General features: G+C 35.3%; 4 protein-coding genes across 7 annotated transcripts in view; 2 read left to right on the forward strand and 2 right to left on the reverse strand.

Moving 5' to 3' along the window:
- LOC102582721 (alkaline ceramidase 3-like) overlaps positions 1-1,321 on the forward strand; it is a 5,525-nt gene extending 4,204 nt beyond the window's left edge. Inside the window, exon 3 of the mRNA XM_006365409.2 lies at positions 486-1,321. Coding sequence (XP_006365471.1) covers positions 486-999 — 514 coding nt within the window. The 3' untranslated portion in view covers positions 1,000-1,321. The remainder of the gene's footprint in view (positions 1-485) is intronic.
- A 468-nt stretch (positions 1,322-1,789) lies between these two features.
- Positions 1,790-4,697, reverse strand: LOC102583055 (protein PXR1). The gene is made up of 2 exons (XM_006365410.2): positions 4,225-4,697; positions 1,790-2,230 (listed from the first exon to the last, which is right to left on the reverse strand). Exons 1-2 carry the CDS (start codon positions 4,654-4,656, stop codon positions 2,060-2,062), a joined length of 603 nt encoding a protein of 200 aa, XP_006365472.1. The 5' UTR covers positions 4,657-4,697; the 3' UTR covers positions 1,790-2,059.
- A 759-nt stretch (positions 4,698-5,456) lies between these two features.
- LOC102583381 (uncharacterized protein At1g04910) lies at positions 5,457-12,509 on the forward strand. Of its 3 annotated transcripts, none has more exons than XR_368778.2 (10): positions 5,457-5,670; positions 5,787-5,938; positions 6,741-6,819; positions 6,938-7,008; positions 8,535-8,623; positions 9,512-9,635; positions 9,714-9,997; positions 10,358-10,487; positions 11,215-11,942; positions 12,381-12,509. XR_368778.2 is itself a non-coding variant. In XM_006365411.2 (9 exons), exons 1-9 carry the CDS (start codon positions 5,664-5,666, stop codon positions 11,827-11,829), a joined length of 1,551 nt encoding a protein of 516 aa, XP_006365473.2. In that variant the 5' UTR covers positions 5,457-5,663; the 3' UTR covers positions 11,830-12,376. The 3 variants fall into 3 exon arrangements, 1 of the variants encoding a protein (XP_006365473.2); XR_368777.2 differs by lacking the exon at positions 12,381-12,509 and adding an exon at positions 12,029-12,376; XM_006365411.2 differs by lacking the exon at positions 12,381-12,509 and having other exon boundaries at positions 11,215-12,376.
- A 440-nt stretch (positions 12,510-12,949) lies between these two features.
- LOC102583943 (TBC1 domain family member 13-like) lies at positions 12,950-22,543 on the reverse strand. Of its 2 annotated transcripts, XM_006365413.2 has the most exons (10): positions 21,967-22,543; positions 19,842-19,934; positions 19,570-19,674; positions 18,410-18,568; positions 17,271-17,369; positions 17,072-17,200; positions 16,645-16,824; positions 14,710-14,826; positions 14,176-14,248; positions 13,272-13,347 (listed from the first exon to the last, which is right to left on the reverse strand). In XM_006365413.2, coding segments are annotated over exons 1-10 (1,341 nt in total). In that variant the 5' UTR covers positions 22,351-22,543; the 3' UTR covers positions 13,272-13,345. The 2 variants fall into 2 exon arrangements, with proteins under 2 accessions (XP_006365474.1, XP_006365475.1); XM_006365412.2 differs by lacking the exon at positions 14,176-14,248 and having other exon boundaries at positions 12,950-13,347; positions 21,967-22,542.
- Positions 22,544-23,675: the final 1,132 nt, after the last annotated feature.

The raw sequence follows: 23,675 nt of genomic DNA on the forward strand, positions 1-23,675 counted from the left end.
AAAAAGTCAAGATGGTCTTAATTTACAAATTAATGAAACCTTTAGAAAATCTATCGACCTATCTACATGTGACTTGGTCCCTTCAAAATGTTTCTTGTTTCATGTTTCTTCCTCCATAATAAAGGAATAGCCTCTACAAGTAACAATTTACTAGCATTTCAACACTGAATGGTGTAGCTCTATTAGATATTAAATATTTGCATGAATGGTTGCCTAGTCTCTTGTTTGTTAATTTGCTGCATAACAGGATAAAGCCAACTATGAACCAGATACCAAGTTGACCTTCTCCCTCTTGCTTGTTGTGTGGATGTTGTATGCCTGATATTAAAGTTTCTTGTTAGATAAAAACTATATTTTTGCCTTGTGCATACAGAATGAATGGGAAATAATTGTCATAAATCCAAGATGTTGGATAATAATTGCTCAATTGTGCTTGAATTTGATGGTTATTCTAATTTATTATGATCCATGCTTTAAATTGATAGGCAACAGCAAGGTGATGAGACACCCATGGTCTGGGAAATGCTTCTCTACATTTATATCATTTATTCACCAGATTGGCATTACAAGACTACAATGCCCACATTTTTGTTCCTTTATGGTGTAGTATTTGCCATTCTGCATTCGCAGATTCGCTTTGGTATTGGTTTCATGCTACATTATGCACTATTGTGCCTTCTATGCATTCCTCGCACATATAAGTATTACATTCATACAGAAGACAGATCCGCAAAGCAGCTTGCAAAGTCATATGTGGCCACTTTATTAGTTGGAGCTGCCTGCTGGCTGTGTGATCGTCTATTCTGCAAGCACATTTCAAGCTGGTACTTCAATCCACAAGGTCATGCACTATGGCATGTCCTTATGGGTTTTAATGTGTACTTTGCAAATACATTCTTGATGTACTGTCGTGCTCAGCAAAGAGAATGGAATCCAAAAATCAAGCACTTCCTCGGATTTTTCCCATATGTAAAGATCCATAAACTAAAAGCTCAGTAGCACAAGTTATTACTCCAAACTCGGCCTGTAAGAAAAAAAAAACCGCGCATGAAATGGCACCAAGGAACAACAAGTGCCAGCTCTACTGTTTTTTTGTCTTCTCCATTTTGCAGATGTGTAAATGAAAGTTTGAATTAGTTTCATCTTTTACTGTAAAATTAGTGGCCAACCGGTGTATCATATATATTTATACTTCTATAGAAGGCTGACATGACTAGCTAGTAGTCTTTTTTCTAATGTTTTTGCTTTTGCATTTTAGGAAATGTTATAAACATGGTTTATTTTGCTATTATGCAAGTGCCACAAATGTGGTTTTTGATTATGAACCTCATTATCTGGCGTAGCACGTCTGTATGGTCAAAGAAATCTTAATTTTTTACTGCTTATGTTGCAATTATCTTTTGGTTGAAAATTTTGAGGAAATGGGGAAGCCAGGGAAGATGGATGGATCTAGAGGCAATGCTTATGCCTCTTCTTTATCGATAACACATACCCCTAGTTACAAGATCTAATCTTCCATGGAAAGTAAGAATTTTCATGATGAAAATGTGGTTGCTCCCTTTGATGAGGTGAAATTGAGCCAAAAGATATCGATGTATGGTGAATTCGCGAGGGAGTGGTAGCTCCTTAAGATTTAAGATCTACTTTATTCGGTAAAGAGAGATGTACTTAATTCCCCGTTCAAGAGAAAAACTCAAGTCCCTTAAATAGGTGAGCTCCCATTATGGCCTACCAATCTTAAAAGCAACAACATATGGCTTATTAATCAAAGATTTTAATCGATGTTCAATTTCATGAAAGTAAAGATTCACAAACAATTCTCTGAAAGAGAAAGAGGCAATTCTGAGTTCATAAGATGGCATCCCAAGTCTGTTTTACAGTAAATTTTCTGCCAGATTTGGCAATTGAAGAACACGAGTCAATTTTCCCAAATGTTCCCCGCGGAAAGGGTGAGAATCCTATCCAAGTAATCAAGTTACACATGTTCGAATTTATTCAAAACAGTCCTCCTACCAACAACACAACACTCCGACCAAAAATGTTTGAGAAAGAAAACAATTCAAAGATGAACAGTGTCAACGATAGCCTCAAGTGTCTTTTTCTCCAACTCTTTCTCATCAATCCACATGGAACTTTGCCGTTGTAGAAGATTATTTTTCTCTTTCTTCTTCTTCGAGAAGTTCTTTTCCCTCATCCTCCAATATTCAACCTTTTCCTGTCTTTCTTTAAGCTGCAAACATAATAATTAAAGAAGCACAGAATATGTTATTATACTTGTTGAGAATATTTGCAAGCAATGCTATATGCATTTCAGTCATATTCAACAACGTTATAACAGACTACATTCATGCACCTACATTACAGTTGAACCTGCTAATTGAGCTGTGTGTATTGTCTCTAAAAAAGCGAGGAAAAAAAACTACTAATAATGTTCATGAAAGCACGCTTGAGGTGCATTAAAGCCCTTAAACAAGACACAGAGGCTCACTTGGGGAGTGCTTTGGTAAACAAGGTCCAATGCATGTACCTCATTGTGTACATGGATCTGTATTCAAGAGGCGGCACTATACAATAAATATAGCTTACAATGTGATATATTAAGTATTAAGGCATCACTATGAATGTATGAATGAGTTAGAGGCTCTACATAAACCATCCATGCATCAAAAGGTTATACTAAGCGTTTGAAAAACACTTTCCTAGAAGGAAAACAATCCCCCTTGCTAACCATTGAATGTCTATGTTTGAGTGGCTATTACGATGAGAATTGTACAGCTTAAATCTAAATTGGATGAACATGAGAGCCACAAGTAACATTTGATTTGTTTGGATTTAAAATAAAGAAAAGTAGTATTAAGAAGTCAAAAAAGAAGAAGAAAGAAATCCCATCTCAATACTTGTGTTATATAACATGATTTACAAATTCCAGTTCAAGATAGCCAAGGACTAAGCGTGAAGTGAGACACATGTTTCTTGATTCTTATGTGAAGCGCCAAATTTATGGAAAACTAAATATACCACATGTATATGAATTAAAATAACTTATATCAGCATCCAACATATAACTATGCCTCTACTATCCAATTCCTCAAAAGTTGAGATCCAAAGAACAAACATCTCATTATTTGAGCCAGAAATTGTTCTGAAGCGATAGCCCCTCCATTCACATCACTCCTTGCTTTAAGCGAAGAAGCACATGCATAATAAGTTATTTTTGATCTTGTCCACATGTTATATGGAATTTTCAGGCATAACTTCAGACCTCTTTCACATCCCTTGTTTTGTTAATATTTTCTGCAACTCTATGACTTACATGCATAATCAAAACTCTTTTTTTTCTAGTTATATTTATGAAACAAAGTTTCTTTGAGGACATTCAGAGCTCATAACATAGGATACCTAGAACTTGAAGCGTCCAATGCATTAATCAACTTTGCTTATCAGTATTTATCAGCCGCAAGAACAAGTCCAGATTCTTATTCTCTGCCTTTTAGGTTCTTTAAGCAATGTGATCTGTCTTCATACTTTAACCTCAAAAGAAAGTATCTCATGGCACTTTTCAGTAACACAATTACAAGTAAATGAAAGTCCTAAGTCTGCTCGTATCCAACAATTGAGTGATCATACAGAAAATGTTGACCATTAGTACATTACCTTATTCCTTTTCATTTACAATACATCCTATATGTAGCTCCATGATGTAAATTTGGGATCCCAGCCTTTAGTGCTAAAGATTAATACACAAAATTGTTACCTTTGTCAAAAAAAAATAAAAATACATCCTAAACCAACTAACTAGAACTTCTAACACTTGCATAGACTCCTCACTGATGGCAATTATCATATATTAAGGAAAAACTACCATCACCTAGTAGCTACTTCAAGCAGTAAAAATCACAACTCCTGCTACTACACCTCAATCTGACATAGTTGGTCCGGCTATATGAATCCTTTACATCTATTTTGCTCCATTTAGGCCTATAATATATGGCGGTTGCCTAGCGGACAAAGCAGTGGGAGATTCAGCATGAGTTTTGCCGGGTTCCCTCCCCCCCTCCCTATGTCACATATTCCACCCAAACATGAAAAAATGTTCAAACCGTGTCCATCCATACCAAACGCAATATTAGGATAAGCAAAATGGGTATACTCAAGTAATATCAAAACAATGTAAGTACGAAAACTGACAAAAAAGTTGATTTTTTTAGATTTTTAGTCACATACCAGAGTTTTGCGGAACTCCTCTTCAGCAGCCTCTCTCTCCTTCGCCTTCGCTTTCTTCTCAGCAGCTTTAGCAACCTTGCGTTCCTCATTAGCAATCCTCTGAGCCTCTTTTTTAGCTTCATCTTTTCTCATCTTCTCAATCCTCTGAAGCTCCATTTCTTGTATGTACTCTTTCCTCACCTCCTTCACTTTCTTCGCATATTCACGGCGCAAACGGGCTAGTTTAGCCTCCGCCTCCTTAGGATCCTTAGGTGCTGTCCATGAATTCAGGTAGTCGCTCGGTGGACGGAACTCATGGTTCCGCTGGTGGTCATTGTGATGCGATTGTACGGCGGTAGATGTGGAATCGGCGGCGGTGGAAATTGATCGGAGAATGGGTTTTAGGGTTTGGGCCGCCGGGGTTTTACGGAGGAGCTGCCGGTAAAGCGACATTTTAATGCTTCTATGGTGATGCAACAAGTATAGTAGTCATCACTAATATAAGAGTGTAGCTAATCAATTTTTTAAAACTGAAATATGTAGAAATATAAAAGTGTTTCTTTTTTGAAAAAAAAATTATTTTATTTATTTTCATCAAAAAATAAAAAATTTAAGTTTACGTGAGTACATAAATTCTATTCAGCGTTGTTACTCACTTACTTGTATGATTTCGAGTGTATTGGACCGGTAGATTCTAAAATGTGTTTCAGTAAAATAAAGTATTAAAAATTAATTGAATCTAATATGAAGATGAGTTTAACTGTTCGAGTTGGTTTATTCGATATTTCGATCCTCAACTATTTCATAAAATGTTTATTATTTTTTATTATATTATAGTATGTAACAGATTCTGATAACTTTCATTTTGATAGCTTTGTCTAAAATTTAGATTGTAACTCTCTCAATTATAATTTATTAGTAATATTTTTAAAGAAAACTCATAATCTTAACTAAAAATATGTTAAATGTACTAAAAATTCCTCTAATCTATGGTCTTATATCTATAGAATCTCAAAAAAAAAAAGAATTATTTTGAAACGAATTAAAAAAAGCAATACAAACCAATTAAAATGAGAAAATCAAACAAATATTTTAACATAATATTTTTTACCTACGTATCAAATACTTTTAAAAAAACAAATAATAAATTCACCAATTTTTCAAAAACACATTTTTCATTGTACCTAACACTTACCTACAGTAATATTTTTATAATTAAGCCAACCTGTAAAAAAAAATTAACATTGATTATACATGTAGTACAAATTTCTAAAACTAAAAAAACCACTGACTTCAATAACACGATTATATGTATACGAATTGTTTCCTCAATTTCTTACTCTTAAATTTTTAGCCTTCAATTCGCCTAGTGTCGGCAGATTTCTCCAAAGATTCAGCGCACGAAATTCTTCTCTACTTTGAAGCTTCACGGAATTTTCCATTTCTCGGATCTCAACAAAATGCGGAGGTAAATTCATGCATAAATCTCTTATTTTCACAAAAATCTGCAAGTTTTTTCGTTTATGTATGTTGATTTGATTGAGTTTCGCTTTGGATCTGATGTCTATGGCGGGTTTGCGGCCGGGCTGGGGATCGGCAACCGCTGAAGCAGCAATTAGGAGGTGTTAAGGCAATGTTCATAAGGCTCTCGGTTGCTGTCATCGTTGTCGTGATTTGTATGTTCCTGCTTATGTCTGCGATGTCGAGTAGTAATAGTAACAGTTCTTCAGCTGAGGTACTGTGTTTTAAGCTGTTTGTAATTAGCTTGGCTGCTTTTGTAGTTTTTTTAGTTGCTTAATTAGATTAGAATTGTGGTGATTTGGCTAGAAAAAGTCCTGTTTGCTGTTATTGTTGTGGTGATTTTGTATGTTCATGCTCATGTCTGCGATGTTGAATAGCAATAGTAACAGTTCTTCAGCTGTGGTACTGCGTTTTAAGCTATTTGTAATTAGCTTGGATTGCTTTTGTAGTTTTTTTTTAGTTGCTTAATTTTATTAGAAATTTGGTGATTTAGCTAGAAAAAATAGTCCTATTTGCTGATGAAATCAGTGTTGTTTGGAATCTGCAGTAATATAACAGAAATGTGGTGATTTAGCTAGAAAAAAGGTTCTATTTACTGTTGAATTTAGTTTTGTTAGGAATCTGCAGTATTTATTAGAAATGTGGTGATTTAGCTAGAAAAACAGTCCTATTTACGGTTAATGAAAATCAGCTACAAATTTGGTTGATGATAGTTCATTTCAAATTTTTACAGTTTTCCTCTTCTCTAAGCAGGAAGTTGATAATTGCAAAAATCTCTGATATGCTCATCGTTTATAACATAAAATGTGCAACATATAGTATTACATGATACTACCTAATGTAGAATACTTGCATGAGCTGAGCTATTTATCTTACCACATCTCCACTGGGTTTTAGCTATTTTTGTATATAAATATGTAATCTGTTGTCCATCATGGAATCAGAACCATTAGTTCACTTTTCGTCAGTTGATTATTATGTTACATATTTTTATGTTCTTTTTCCTATCTGAGCAGATCAATACAGAGGCACTCTGGGGAACTGCTGCTTCTGATGGTTGGAGGGCGTCATCTGCTCCTCGATCAGATTGGCCTCGTATGCAATTTTATCTATCTATGTCCCAGACCAAATTCAAAATGAACACAATTACGATATCAAAATCTGCAATGCTGTAGCTTTATGCCAACATCTCTTTATCTTTTCTCACATGCAGCTCCTGCCAGGGAAAGCAATGGCTATTTACGGGTTCGGTGTAATGGTGGTCTGAACCAACAACGTAGTGCGGTGCGTAACTGATCCTTGCCTCCTTGGTGTGAGATTTATGAATATTTTTTCATATAATTTACTGGAGTAAATCCCTCTAACTGCCATATTACTATTTTTTTATCAAAGAACATCATCTTCTGGAAGTAGGTTATAAAGTTGGTATAACAACGTCAACTTCGGGAAGTAGAGCTAGATAGGAAGGTTTCCTTGTCTTATTGGAAGGATGGGTCAAAGAAGCTAGTGAACAAGAAAGTTAGATTCGGATAGATCTAGTCTTAGTGTTCTAGTAAAGTGAAAGTTAAGATGGAAATGTAACATAAATTGAAATAGGAATGATTAATGAAGTCAAGTGCTACGTGAAAAAAAAAGATACATTAACATTTACCAATGATTAGACTGAAGTGGTTGGTGAAGTTGCATCTTTTTCTTTTTTTTTAATCAGGTAAATATTTTCATTTATCACAAGGCCAAAAAAAGGCCTTATACAAGAGGTATACCAACCAGTAAAGGATCTACAAATAGAGATGTTAAATGGATTTGCAGTCATATGCAATTGCATAAGTTGTCCAATAAAAGATGAAAATTCCAGAATAATGCTCTCTCCGTCCTGATTTATGTGTCATTTTCTTGTTAGTATGTCTTCAAAAGAATGACATACTTCCTTATTTTGAAATAGTTTAACTTTGAACTTCCATTTTACCCATAATAAGATGATTTATAGCCATACAAAATGTCTATGACTTATTTTAGACCTCAAGTTTGAAGAGTCTTCCTTTCTTTTTAAAACTGTGTCTAGTCAAGCATTGCACATAAATTGGGACAGAGGGAGTATGCCCTAAGGTAGCTTGAAATTGTTTGACCATATCCTTTGTACACTTCCCGATGCATTGATCATTTACAGTTTGATAATTAAAGGTGATAAACTTGACCTAAGTTTATGTGAATGTATTATCTCAAAGACTTGTAGTCTCTCGAGATGAATGCATATTTAGCCTAGAATAGAACATAATACGAACAAAAGTTCTATATAGTTGAATTAAGACTTCTTCTTGTTGCATGAATAGTATGTCTGGTGTTTGTTGTCGTTCCATTTTATCTAGTTACTTCTTTATAAAGATACATGTGAGATTTAGAGAAAATTTAGTTTTTAACGATTCGTAATCTGCCTCAAAGCATTTCTCTAGTATTGCACCCAAAGGGTGTGGCCTAATGATCTATGAAGTAGGAGAACCATGAGAGCTCAGGTTCAAATTTCTGTGAAGGCAAAAACACTAGGCGATTCTTCCTATCTACTTAAGCCTTGTTGGACAAAATTACTCAGTATCTGTGTTGGTGGGAGGCAACATGTACCCGGCGGAAGGCCTAAACACCTCTGTCATAAAAAAACACTTGTTTAGTATTGTCTGATTGAACCTTAATATAGCAGAACGGATAATGAGAATTCATATAATTACTCTTAACTAATTTGGGATTGATTGGTATCTCTTTTTTCGTCCTCTATGTTATTGATATATTCGACATAACAAATGCTTGTGACTTTATAGATCTGTAATGCAGTTCTTGCTGCACGAATTATGAATGCTACATTGGTGTTACCTGAGTTGGATGCAAATTCCTTCTGGCACGATGATAGGTACTTAGTTCCCCGAGTTCCCTAATTCTTATACCATTTAAAACATGTATCACGATTGACATTGTTATTTGAGAATTTGCTTAAATCTCTTTACTCTAATGATGTTGGTTCTAAGTATCCTCAACAACATGCAAGGTATTATTCTAAGTCTGTCATGAAAGGAGTATACAGGCTGGCTGGTCGATGATTAAAAAAAGTAGAAAACAGTTTATCTAATACTCTTCAGATGGTTTGTACCTTAATGGAACCATTTGAGTGTGATATTTGTGCGCTCTCTATTTATTTATTTATTTTTATTGTTGAAATTATAACCATTTCAAGAATTTATAAACTGAAGTAAAGGGAGACTTTATGCGTATAGAAGTATACTGGTCATGCACCCAGCAGTTGGTGGATTTTCTCTGATAGAGACAACCTTTACAAATTAAAGAAAATTGAGAAATTAAAGACAGTTTGAAGTTCAGTCACTCATCTTGAATCATGGGCATCAAGACACTTTCTTTTCTTACTTGATATTTTAAAATTTACTTTTTATGTAGCTGATGTTATTACTGAGTGATTTTGCTATTCCTTGTGAGATCCTGCTCTCCAAAAAGTTAACTAGGAAGTAAGACTAGACTAAGTAAATCCTACGTCTCATCATGGTGTTTACAATGAATAGACTGTTGCACCGGTTTCTTTATCACTAGAGGAGGAAGCTTCCCTTGAGCATGATATTGATTGATTTTAGACAGTCCCTCAAAATATTTGTTGGAGTTAGTTTGTTACCATAAACTTGGTCCCAAGCTTGCTCTTGATTCATTTATATTTCTCACAAACTTTTTAGTAGTTTGAGTTCTTACCATTAATTGAGGCATAACGTGCAACTTTATTTCTATTAATCCTCAGTGGATTTCAAGGTATCTACGATGTTGAACATTTTATCAAGACATTGAAGTATGACGTAAGAATAGTGGAAAGCATTCCTGAAACCCGAAAAAATGGAAAGGTCAAGAAGATAAAAGCAAAACAGGTATACATTGCTCCAGCAAAGTTTGATCATGTTCTTCTTAAGGCTCTGATGGATTTTAAGAAAGCATTTTTTTTTCAGATTCGACCTCCTAGAGATGCACCTATCAGTTGGTATACAACAGAGGCTCTAAAGACAATGAAGGAACATGGTGCTATTTATCTTACTCCTTTTTCACATAGACTGGCAGAAGAAATTGATTATCCCGAGTACCAGCGGCTGAGATGTAGAGTAAACTATCATGCGCTTCGATTTAAGCCTCACATTGTGGAGTTAAGCCAATCAATAGTCAATAAACTTCGTTCGCAAGGCCACTTTATGACAATACATCTTCGTTTTGAGATGGATATGCTAGCATTTGCTGGGTAAGTTACTGTTTGTTGATTGTTGTGTGCACCTTAGTAGATTAAAGCTCAAGTGGTGCTTTAGTCCCCCATCTTCTGTCCTTTCCTGAGGTGGCCCAAAGGAAAAAACGCAACAATGTAATAGAAAAAGAGATTGAAAGAGAGGAAGAACAGATTCTTCAAATCTCTCTCTTCCTCACTTTGTTTTTTTTTCCTGTTCCTTTTTTGGCCGGGAAACGAGCCAACTACAGAAATCATTGCTCTATTCCATTGGGTATCCTTAGCCTTTGAAGTACTTCTAGTTGGTGCTAGTTAGTATAGACCACAAGTTTCTTTTTTTGACATTTAGAGATTTATTTAATCTTGTCTCAATTTCCCTAGGTGCTTTGACATATTTTCTCCTGAGGAGCAAAAGATTTTGAAGAAGTATAGACAGGAGAATTTTGCAGAAAAGAGACTTGTTTACGATGAAAGAAGGGCGATTGGGAAATGTCCACTAACTCCAGAAGAGGTAATCTTATAGATACTTGTACACAATGTGTGGATATTCTTCAAAGTTCAAATTTACAATTTTTATCCCTGCTATAAGTTACTTGATTTAAAGCCATCTTAGAGTGGTTAGATATGTATCATTTGGATAAGAGTAGAGGTGAACAATGCTTAGTACAGCTCCAATGTTTTTACAATATCAATGGTCTGTATCCTATTCAACTCTGTTCTTTTCCCAGAGTAACTACGAATTTAAGGAAGTGTATCTATGTAAAGGTGAACTTTAGAAGTCATTAAAGAGATTATCCACTGGAAGTTGATATATCTTTTAATATAACCAGCCAAGAATCCCTTTTGGGGATACAACAGGAAGGTGCACAAATACGGCGCATGAGTGCATAATTCCTTGTGGTTGTTCTTTATGATGATATTTTAATAATCCGAGTTTGAAATATCATATCAAGGACCTGAATCAGTTTCAGAATCACACATCATTAAATTGAGAATTAGCTCAAATACTAACCTGACTCTGTAAAAATCGAAGTATTTCATCATCCTCTTGTTTAATGAAGCTCAATTTTAACTTGATTTATTTATATTTGCGCCAGTGTTAACAGTAGAAATTCTTTCAAACAATAGGTAATTTGATTCATTCTTTATGAGTTGTTTAAGTTTATACATTAATACTTGTATTGTTAACTGGATAATTGCTGTTCAGGTAATTGATATTTCCCCTTCTAATCTGGCAGGTGGGTCTTATTTTACGTGCAATGGGTTTTGACAACTCTACTAGGATATACCTTGCTGCAGGTGAGCTCTTTGGTGGTGAGCGATTCATGAAACCTTTCCGTTCCATGTTCCCCCGCTTGGAGAACCATAGTACAGTGGACACCACAGGTGAGCTGGGGAAGAACACTATGGGCTTGTTAGGTTCAGCTGTGGATTATATGGTTTGTCTTCTCTCTGATATTTTCATGCCAACATATGATGGACCAAGCAATTTCGCAAACAATCTCCTTGGTCATCGGTTATACTATGGTTTTCGCACAACAATCCGACCTGATAGGAAAGCACTGGCTCCTATCTTTATCGACCGTGAGAAGGGTCATACAGCTGGTTTTGATGAAGCAGTTAGGCGTGCCATGTTAAAAACAAACTTCGGTGGACCTCATAAGCGGATCTCACCTGAATCATTTTATACTAATTCTTGGCCAGAGTGCTTTTGTAAAAAATCAGCTGTAAATCCTGCTGATAAATGTCCACCACTTGATGTTGTTGAAATCTTAAATAGTCAAATGGAGAGTGAAGGAATCAGTGACTTTGAGGCAAGTGGATCAAATTTGACGTCAGCTGTGGATAAATAGATGTTCAGTGTGAAGTTTCTTGGTAATATTTATGGATCTTGAAATGACGCGACACCATGAGGTCAAACGGAAGAAATGCGATGGTTTTCCTTATCTACGAGTTGGTTTTACAGGTATCACTTATCTCAGATCATTCTATCTAGCTATTGTGATGGTTTTACTTGTACATTTTTAGTGATTACCTTATAAGTGATAACAGTTAATGTAGCTGCCAATGGATAAAAGCAGCGTAGGAGGTTAGGCTACTGGGAAAAAATGATAACAAGTTATGGAGAATATCCTCGATTGGTGTTTGAGTTAATTTTTCGATTAATGAGAATCCAGGGAGGTTTCATATGTAGGACTAAGGGACTCAGCACCTTTCTTTCAGCAATATCAGAGTCATTCGATGCTTGAAATGTCGATAATCTGAGCATTTTATTTTGCTTACTTTTTTCATTTTGTATCTTTTGAGTTTGAGGATGTTTACTTCATCACCTGAGAACCATTGTTGTATCCGATTTGGTATCTTCTCATACGAAAATAATACATTCTTTCCTACATTTCATCAGGTTGTTAACGGGAGTTCTGGTTTCTGGCATTCACAATTAATACATTAGGCTTGTTATTTCAAGTTCCACTACTGAGATTAAGGGTGTGTTTGGTATGGAGGAAAAACAATTTCTATACGTGAAGTTCTACACTGTTTGTGTCCTCCCCATCCCACCCCCATAGTATATGTCTAAATTATATATACATAAATAATCTTGGGACAATATTTTTTGCTTGCTTACCTAATACCAAAAAATAAGTTAAAAGTCAATTTCATACCAAATACGAAAATTCGAGAGCTACAATAATGCTTGGATGGATGGTTCAAAATGCCTTGTACTTACACCTTCTATAACAAAATTATGTACATGGAGAATTAGCCAAGCATTGTTGTAACTCATGTTTCTTCATGTAACGCGTTCCATCTAATAGATTAATAGATTGTGAACTTTCATATTCCAACAATATACTCAATGTAGACAGGTGGGGTTTGAGAGGGTGAGTGTACGCAAACCTTACCTCATTTTAGTGTACTATTTCCAAAAGAATGAAATCATCACTATCATCTTTGTGAACTGAACATATAAGATTCAAGCCAAACAGTTCCTAACTTCTCCATAAACTCAACGAAAATCTCTAGCACAACGCATGCATATACATTCATCTTGAAGCTGAAAGCAGATTGCGGATGGGGCAGAGAGATGGGAAGATGTAATGTACTGATTACCTATATCAGATATTGACATTCATAAATATTACAGCACATTTAATTTCACGGTGGAGAAATACAAAGAAAAGATGTTTTCTCCCTGAATAGAAGTTTTAACCAGCTGATTTAACGCGCAGTTTATTGGCGACATAGAGAAGGTGGCTGATGTTAGAAGATGGATAATTTTGCAGTAGCTTCAAATTAGAAGTGAAATCACCAGCAAGTAAACGCCTCCGGACAATAATCAACATAGCACAGCAGATTCTGAGCAGTGTTTCCTGCAAGTTGATAATAATATTTGTTATTTATTACATTATCAGAAATAACCTTCCTACCCTGACAAGGTAGAGGGAAGGTTTGCATACACTTTATCCTCCCCAAACCCCACATGTGGGATTATACGAAGTATGTTGTTGTATTATAGTAACAAACAATATGCCTCTTCATCAGATCACAAGTATCTCATAGCCACAACTGATTAATTTCCCTTCCACACCAACCCACAAGGTAAGGATGAAAAGGAACACATGAATATTAAGTTTTTGTTGTACAAATCTAAAATTAACAAGCCCCCAAGGCTTAGCTTGAGTGGCAAAAGGTGGGAGGATTTGTGGCTTAGGTCGCAGGCTCAAGCCCCACACCATGCAAAGCGAAGCCCAGTATTTAAGTGGAGAAGGGTAGAGGGGCGGGCCCATTATCCACCGAGTTTAGAAGGCTGTGATTAGTCCAAAGGGCGGGTCATAGACGAATTTCTCAGTTATAAAAAAATATATATAAAAAATCTACATTTAACAATACCCTCAGGGTTTAGTTCAAGTGGCAAAGGTTGACGGATTTGTGACTTAGATCACAGGTTCGAGCTTTGTGTCACACAAACTAAGCCTGGTATTGAAGTGGAGAGGGGTAGGCCTATTATTCAAGTTTAAAAGGTTTCGGTTGGTCCTATTTTCACGGTCAAAAGAAAGATCTACACTTAGCAATGGCACAAGAGTTCAAAAATCTCACTCTGAAACTGGACCACCGACCACCTAGCTTCAAGAAATTCCAAAACAACACGCTGCGATGAAACTAGTACTCGAGTGGAAACCAAAGATTACTTCACATACATTTGATCCCTCTCCAGTTTTGGGCCTGTGGTATATGACCTCCCAATTTGGGTATTTCTACTTTCGCCTCTTCCTGAAGGACATTACAGTGAAATCTCTAATGCAGATCTTTAAACGGATAAAACTATGAGCTCATGCAAGCAATATCTTAAAAGTGATATAGTTCTTGAAAGTGTATTTGAGGAGTAAGGAGACAGATGAATGACAACCCCCATACAAAAAGAAAATTCAGAGGATCAGATATTGGCAATTATTGAGGTGCCTTTCGGAGAATTAACCAGCTCATTGGGGTGGGCAGAAACCAGTATGGACAGCAACATTAGAGGAATTTGACTCTCTAAAACCTTTGAAGCACCTATAAGACTTAATTGCTCTTTGTGAAGAATTGCATTTGAGTTTCTTTTTGTACACATCCTTAATGTGGAATTTCCCCCTAAAAGTCGGTGAAATTACTTATCCAAAGAAAAAGAAAGGAGTAACAAGATGGACTTGAGAAAGGATGGAACATCAACTTTTAACTACATGATGTCTAACCTGAGGTCCTTCAGGATCACTTAGGAGAGTGTCCCATATAAGAAGACTGTCTGGAAAATTGAACTCTTGCGTCAGAAGGAGAGTTATCCACCTAAATGCATAAAACTGTGGATTCACCTGTTAACATCCAACAACGAGCACATAAAAGATCAGTGTTAAACTCAAAATATCAGATAAGCAAGTCAAGGTAATATCTCACACCTAAGGGAAAAATAAGAAAACGTGCTGAATTTATTGTACCAACTAAGCACATCCATCAGTAAAACCAACAATTCCGATGTAAGAAAGCACAAGGACAATCACAAACATATGGGATGTCTTATTAGTTATAACTTTAAATTCATGTAATCCAGGCAAGTAATTCTTCAGCACAGGAAGCAGGACAAGTATAAATTCTCTAGAGACGTGTTTCCAATATATTCTCTAAATATACATTATACCAGCTGCTAATATTACCTGAAAGACAAAGAACGAAGAAATCCAGACATATCCTACTGAAAGGAAGGTGTGGATGACTAAAGGATCTTGAATCAAGAATATAGTTCAATTTAGGGACAGGCTACATGCGAATCTGAATCAATTCTCAATAGGTGCCAGACAATGAAATCCAGTTTTCATTCCAAAGGAAACAATTCACAAATGAACAAATCCAATATGTTTCATGGAAAGCTGTTAGGCATAATACTGACTTAAACCAGGCGTGAGCAAGGTCACCTGTACTCTATGTTATGTTGATCCTGTATTTGCCTTGACGAATACATGTCGGACGGGTGTATAAGGGTGTAGGATACAGTGCTGATACTTCAAAATACACTAAAAATAGCAAAAACACTTGAGATACCTATACCAGATATGTACCTATAAGCGGATCTGTGTAACATAGCTTGCATTCAAAAAGTAAGGTTTCTGGACAAGATTAAGACTCCAGGTTGACAAGCACATTAACGCTGCATTTTTTTTCTTTAAATAACTGACTACATTAATATAAAACATGCCATCAATAATGTAAATATGCAAATAACAGAATTAGCAAGCAGAGAGGGTGCGTAAATTAGATGTTCTCAAGACTGGACAAAAATGTAAGGGATCGTTTGGTAGAGTGTATAAGAATAATGTTGAATAGAGTGCATTAGTAGTGCTTGCATTAGTAATGCTTGTATTAGTTATGCTTACATTATTTCTTATACATGGTTTGGTTTAATATATTAAAAATAACAAGCCTTGCATAATTTTTATTAAAAAATGTTTGTTTACGAAAAATGCCCTCCACACTTTTTAGTTCCATATCCATGTAACAACAAGGTTCTTTTGCAGTTTTGCTTAAACATCGCAATAAAGTTCTTTGCTAAAATGTCACTAGCTCTTTTTTTTTCTTCCCAAAATAAAATTAAATATTTGTTAGTATTTTGAATTCTAAACTTATCTTATAAGGGATGAGATATTAATTAAGAACTTGGAGTATTTTTGTGTTTAGCTCCAAGGTCATAAGAAAAAACATACTGATCTCGAGAAGAAAGAATGTATGATCAATGATGCCTAATGATTAGGGGGTTAATATTTAAAAAAATGAAAGGAATTCGAAGTCGACTGCTGATAATTCAGAGTAATTGGGTTCAATAATGGTTAGGTAACAACTGAGAGAGAAAAGGAGTAAAATATTTTTAAAGTACTTAGAGAGTAGTTTTGTCATAGCTAATCTAATGCAAGTGTTAAATCCTTTGTATTGCTAATACCTAGAAATCCATGGTATTAGTAATACACACTACAATACACAATAGAGTGTATAACTAATGCAAGCATTAGTTATACATAACATGAAAAAGTGTACCAAACAAGGTACTATTAGTACACAGAGCTAATGCATGATTAATTTTGCTAGTACACTCTACCAAATGACCTCTAACAGTCAATAATGCACTAAACAAGGAATCTTACATTAGTTGTCACTTCAAGATGCCGCCATAGCTCTTCATCATGTTCTTTCAAAAGTTGAGATAGCCTTGTAATTGTGGAACGAATACCAACAACACTATTATCAAGTTGCTGACAAAAATTATCACGAAATCCACTCAACAACTCCACAAAGCAGAAGAAAGTATCTGCTTCTGCCATTGCCTGTATAATTTGCAGGTAGAAATGATAAACAGACTGATTGATGAGGACCTTTGAAGAGCAAGATAAAATATAAAGAACTATGTTTAAAATAATTTACTGGTCAAAGATTAGCAGTTGCAAGTATCAAAGAATTCAGCTGGCCCCAAATTCTTTAGCAAAACTTGATTACCAGCTATCATGTTCTGGGAGTGACTACCCACAACCACAAAACCTCACTAAGGGAACAAAGCATCACTTAGACACTTACTGGATCTTCCTCATTGGGATCATTCCTGAATACATAGAAAAGTGGTGCTAAGATCTCATTCATGCCTTGCACATATCTAATACCAGGATTCAGTTTGGCAAATATAATGAGTATAATCCTCAAAGCATCCTGGAAACAAAAGATAGACTTGGTCAATCCACTGCGGTTTGTATATAAATCCAAAAAGAGTAGCTCTTGCCTGGTTAGATTTTGCAGACGGTGTGTCTCCTGAGAAAAAGTGCAGGTCTGGATGGGTGCGCTTTACATCCCGATCAATCTGTTCAATAATCTCTGTGTCCTACAAGAAAATAGTATAAGACAAATTATCAACAGTAATAAGTCGTGACATACTCCTGTCAACTTGACAAATTTTGCAGTTTCTTGTTGTTTTTTTCCATTTTGAAGGAATAAAAATGTTAATTGTGTACAAAAGACAGTCATGATAGAATTGATATGTGTCCAGTGTAATGTAGGTATGGTTGAGGAAAGAAATCAAACAAATAAGCTATAATATATCACTAATACTGACAAAAGCTTCAAAGCGAAAATAAATTTAAAAAGCTGCTTTCAGAAAAATCTTGATCCATTTGTTCCCTCTCCGGGTCTATCATGGTCTCAATATAACAGTGCAGTGTTCGACAGGGGTACCATACTTATTGGGGTCGTTTGGTTGGAGGTATTAGGAAAAATAATCTCAACATGAAGTTCTGTATGAAATATTGCAATGTTTGGTTGGACGGATTCCAAACGCACAACTAATGTAGTATTTGGTCAGCCGTATAGGGAAAAAAAAGTCCCCTCATAAGGAATGCAACGCTTGGTTGGCAGTACTAAATATATGAATTCAGCTATTTGGAAACTTTTATGTATTATTTTATGTGGGAATTGGGATAGAATGTGTCATAAGAATATGAGTATTAGTATTTAGTAATACAATGATAAAAGTATTTGTAGATGAACTGCAAATACAACGATAAAAGTATTTGTAGATGAAATGTGCTTAAAGCAGGTAATCCCTACATAACATCCATGTATTAAATATGCATTGCATAACAATCTCAACACTATAATCCACCGTATAATAGTCCCTTCATTTATACTCGCTATATAAATAAATCATGCATTGTAATCCTTGCAGAACAAGCATAAGAATCAAATGGCCCCTTTAAGGTACATTTACAGAAAACAGAATGTACGAAATAGATCGTGACATTCAGTTTGAGGACTTGTCTTGAAGACATGTATTCTTATGCTCCACAAAGTGCTCTAACAGAAGAACCCCAACATAATCTTAGAGGTAGGTACTGGGGGAAAAGATCATTTGAAAAAAGGTGGTACCTGGAAGAACTGATTCCAAATGCTACTTTTTCCAAGACTTAAAGGATGCTCTTCCTGAGTTACTTTTGATCTTGAGAGTACTCCTTTGCCTTCAATGTCTGTTCCTGTTCCATCATTCTCAAGACTTGCAGACTTCTCCAACCTCCTCGCAATCTCTGACTGCCTAGCCATAACAACATTCAGGAAACTTTTGTACTTGAAAACAAATGATGCTTCCAGAATAACAAAACTAACATAGTTTACATGAATTATTGATTCCATGAGAACACTTTTTGTTCTTTGATAGGTATTGATTCTATGAGGGAATTTTTTACAATCTTTTTTTACATATTAACCTTCCAATAATACCAAGGGGACTAAATAACAAGAGCAATAAGCAATCCGCGCAAGAATATGTCTATAATGTTCTGCGCAGAAAAGAGAAGGAAAACTACAAAATTAGTTATTGCAAAAAAAGTCTCTGTTTCCATAACAATATTTGTTATAGTAGTCAACCATATTTAAATACTTGTAAACAGCTCTACGCAGGGGATTTGAGGAATCATATTTTTAACTCTCTACTTTGAGTGATCACATTTCAACCCTCCCAAATATCAACTATAAATACCGTTCAATCCTAACTTCATTTTTCACCATTGAAGCTCTCAGTTCTCTCTTCTCTCTCTTGACAATCTACCAAAACTCTCAATTATCAATTATGAAATTATTTATTAGTACTTGACGTAAGCAAAATTAAGATTCAAACCTTTCAGTTCAAGATCACGTTCAAATTTCAATTTACAGTTATCTTAATTTATGTTGTCACTCTGGCATTTTGGTACACTAGTTCCACCAGCTCTCAGTATTTTAGTTTCAATATTTATCTGATTAGCTCTACATTATTAAATTTTTTATTTTATTTTCACAATGTCTTCTGCTCATTTTTTAAAAATATTTTGGTAATTTAAAAGTAACAGTAAAGCTCCAACGGGTAGTCCTTGTAATCAATGGTTACAACCCCCTCCACCTATGAAAGATGATTTTTATTGTTTTGCCAGAAGCATGAGAAGTACCGACAGGCAAAGGAGGGGGAAACATGACTATAAAGGTCTTTATGGTATTTTAGTTATTATAAGTTGTAAGATGTCATGCATTAGTAAAAAAAAAACAAAAAACCTTACAGGGTTCATAAGGAGCTCCTCTTTAAATTGCTTGTACTCAGGCCTCTTCTTAGCCAGTTCTGTTGGCCATAACGCTTTCTCAGTTGGCAAATACCCCAACAGTAGCTGCACAAAGACATGCACTTAAGATGATCCATATACTTGAAAGGTATCCAAGATGAGACCTTTTACTATCCACAAATTTCTAGAAAAAGAATTTTCTCTAACTTTAACCAAAACGAATGCCAGAAATTAATGTTTTATAATATTAAGTTGTGTGACACATTTTGTACCTTCCATACTATAGCACGAATGCCAGGTCCATCTGGTATCCCTTGTGATGCTAGCCTCCGGACTTCCCCCAAATTAATAATCTTCCTAGACAACTACATCGAATAAAAACAAAACAGTTGATTAGGAACAAGAAGAACAAACCCCAATTGGCCTTCCTATCATAAATGATAAAACTAGCTACTCTTTGCGACGTCCTCCAATATCAGGTCTTTTCAACCCTCAAGCAGCATAATAATTTTATTGCCATTGTATTTTGTTAAAGAATGACAAAAGTCCCACATTGGTGATTAATGAGATGGGTGGACTTCTTATAAGGCTTGGACAATCCTCCTCCCTTTGAGCTCGCTTTTGGGGTGTGAGTTAGGCCTAAGACCTAATTTAACATGGTATCAGAGCAGGGCCCATCTCACCCAATGTTGGGGCCCCCAAAAATCAAAATTGCCCACGCACCAGATGCTAAGCACGGGGCGTGAGGTGGGGTGTTAAAGAATGACAAAAGTTCCACATTGGTGATTAATGAAATGAGTGGACTCCTTATAAGGCTTGGGCAATCCTCCTCCCTTTGAGCTAGCTTTTGGGGTGTGAGTTAGGCCTAAGACCTAATTTAACATATTTATTTAAAAGACAAAAGAGACTAAAAAACGTCATTGGCTAACTAAAGGTTTCTCATATACATGGTGGAGGATATGACCAAGTCATGCACATCCCACAAGATTTAACTTATATGCACTAACAATGTAAAGATGTTTTACATTATCCATGTAGTTTAACATATTATAACATGGTACAACAAACAAGTGGGGTTTGGGGAGGGTAGAGTGTATGCAGACCTTACTTTACCATACCCCGGGAGGTAGAGAGATTGTTTCTAATAGACCCTTTGCTCAAGGAAACATATTATAACATGGTACAACAAACAAGTGGGGTTTGGGGAGGGTAGAGTGTATGCAGACCTTACTTTACCATACCCCGGGAGGTAGAGAGATTGTTTCTAATAGACCCTTTGCTCAAGGAAACATATTATAACATGGTATTTAACCTTATTTCTCAGATTACAAATCACAATTGGTTACTAGTAATTGTCTTTACAGCTATGTATAGAGTAAAAATGCTCAGTCTAGTATAAAAGTTGAAAGGTTGTTTGGTTGGACAGATTAAGGAAAAGAATCCCATATCAAAATTTGGTACTGTTTGTCCTCTGTTTGGTGGCCATTTTTTATTTCTGGTTTAACGAATACAGTTATACATCAATTCAGATAATATATTTTTTAAGAATCTTTTTTGTATTAATAAACAAGGGAGGGAAGGGGAATGGGGAAGGGAAGTTTGCCACCAACCGGTGCAGCACCATCTGCAAAATTCTGTTTTAATGCATTTACCCTGAGGACCTGGAATTTTGATGCATACATTTTAATCATAAAAGGTATCTGTATCGACAGCATTACGAACTAGCCGTGGAAGTGTATACTATTAACTCTAGTACATGATGTAACTCCAGGCAGGGGATAGAACACTTACCAACATCAGATATCATATTACACTTCATATTATGTACATAGGATAGCTAATACAATATTAAACTATACGGTAATTAATCTCCCTATAACAATCGTACATTATAATCCATGATACAACCAGTATATGAACCAAATGACCTCTTAAGAAGTGTATAAATTAAAGCTCTATCCCAACAACAACAACAAATCCAGTGTAGTCCCACAAGTAAGTAAGGTCTGCAGAGGGTATCTACACAGCCATACCCCTATCTCGTGAAGGTAGAGGGACTGTTTCCAAAGAAACCTTGGCTCAGGTAAAGCATATTAGGAAAACATTACAAAAAAGGAAATACAGTAGTGAAGAAGTCCAGCTGAAAATAATGAAGACAAGAACACTAGCAATATAACTTAAGCAAAAGGTAATAAAAAACTTTATCAGAAAATGTAATAAATACAACAGGTGATAAAAATGGAATAATAAGACAGTAGAAGAGTAATAAATTGCTATAATAATACTACTGATATAGAAAACTAGACAATGCTCAAGTAACTACTAACATTCTACCCTAATTCTCGACCTCCATATACTCCTATTAAGGAATGTACTCAAAAGAGAGAAGATAGTGACCTCTTGAGAAAGCTGAGCCTGGCGAGAAATATCCTCAGTTGAAGAGATACCAGATGTCGTAGTACTACTATCTGAGCTCCCATTTTCACCATCACTACGGCAATTACTACTACTACTATTTAAAGGACCAATAATTTCCACCTTAGGGCTCGGAGGCGGCACAGGACGAGGTTCAGCTCTAATTACAGCAGGAGGCGGCACTGGAACTGGCATATTTACCGAAGACTCAGTACTGACCGATGATTTTACAACTGAATTCGTTGAGCGATTCATATCCTCACTGTCAATTGAAGTCTTCGCAGGAGTTAACGATTGTTGTGGCGGCGGCGAACGAGAAGACCAGAGAGAATTGTTGAGCCAATCGGGAACGTGATTCTTCGCCATTCTCGATTTTTTCAGAGCGAAATTGAAATGAAGAATCGGAGAGTAGTGGAAGAGTAATTGAATTTATACTCCGTGGTGAAGCAGTTGGAAAATTGGGGGGGCCATTGATGATGATCAGCGGGTTTTTGAGTAGAGAGAGAGAGGAGTGAGAGATTGGGAACATATCACGTTAGAATCTCGTGATGTTAACTTTCTTATTTTCTACTAAAGAGGCGAATTGTATTTGTATTCATGTAACTCGTATACATATGTATCAATGATTATATTTATATATTTACATGATTGTATCTGTATGTATGTATACATATATATATATATATATATATATCAATGAATATAATAGTATTAACGAAATATAATTTGTATCAATGAATAAATTGTATACAATCATATCAATTTGTATTTGTTTATGTATATGTATAAGAGAGGAGAGAGGAGAGACGTGCACATAATTATAGATAAAATTAAGTCGCGAGTGTTAATTAATGGAAACTATAGCTATGTTAGCTAATTAACTAGTATATATTTATATATTTCTTTATCCACGTAATTTCCCCTGAAATCCTTAGTAGAGAGCCGAGTGGGCTTTCTCCCAAATGGGCCCTATTAGGTCATGTGAATTTGGAATAGACCAATAACAATGTGGGTATCAGACATCGAATGAAAAAAAAACATGTGAGAAACTTTTCTCTAAATAGTGCCCTAGGTGATGTGAATCTAAAATAGTCGAACAACAATGTGAATATTAGACACCGGGTGAAAAAACAAAAATCAAAACATAACACGTGAGAGTTGGAGTGTTTGGTAGGAAGATTATTATTTTTTAATTCTAAGTAAATATATTATTTTAAAAATATTTACATAATTTAGATAATTACTATGAAAATTGAAAGTGAGTTATAAGAATGTCAAGTGGTGGGGTATACGGGGATAAAGAAGATGTGTTGTAGAATGAAAAATATTGCGTGTCACTTATTTTTCTTAATTTCAGTAAAGATGTTATTTTTCAAATGTGTCTCGTAGAAACGGAAAGCAAAATGTAATTAGCAGATCAACACATAAGTAAAACTTCATGAAATGGCATTAACAATTTATAAACTTTTATGGATCAAACAATTAAGAGCAACTTTCACATATAGCAAACACAAAAATCATATTTATATGTTATAGCTATAGTTTGCATAATTGCGCTTCATAGCAAACTTTATGTTTGCTATGACTATTTCGCTATACATATATACAAAGAAAGTTATGGCTATTTCGCTATACATATATACAAAAGAATCAATTGTATAATCTGTGTTTGTATAAAGCGAGAAAGAGAG

Source organism: Solanum tuberosum, unplaced genomic scaffold (genome assembly GCF_000226075.1).
Source record: "Solanum tuberosum cultivar DM 1-3 516 R44 unplaced genomic scaffold, SolTub_3.0 scf00512, whole genome shotgun sequence".
Lineage (NCBI taxonomy): Eukaryota > Viridiplantae > Streptophyta > Magnoliopsida > Solanales > Solanaceae > Solanum > Solanum tuberosum.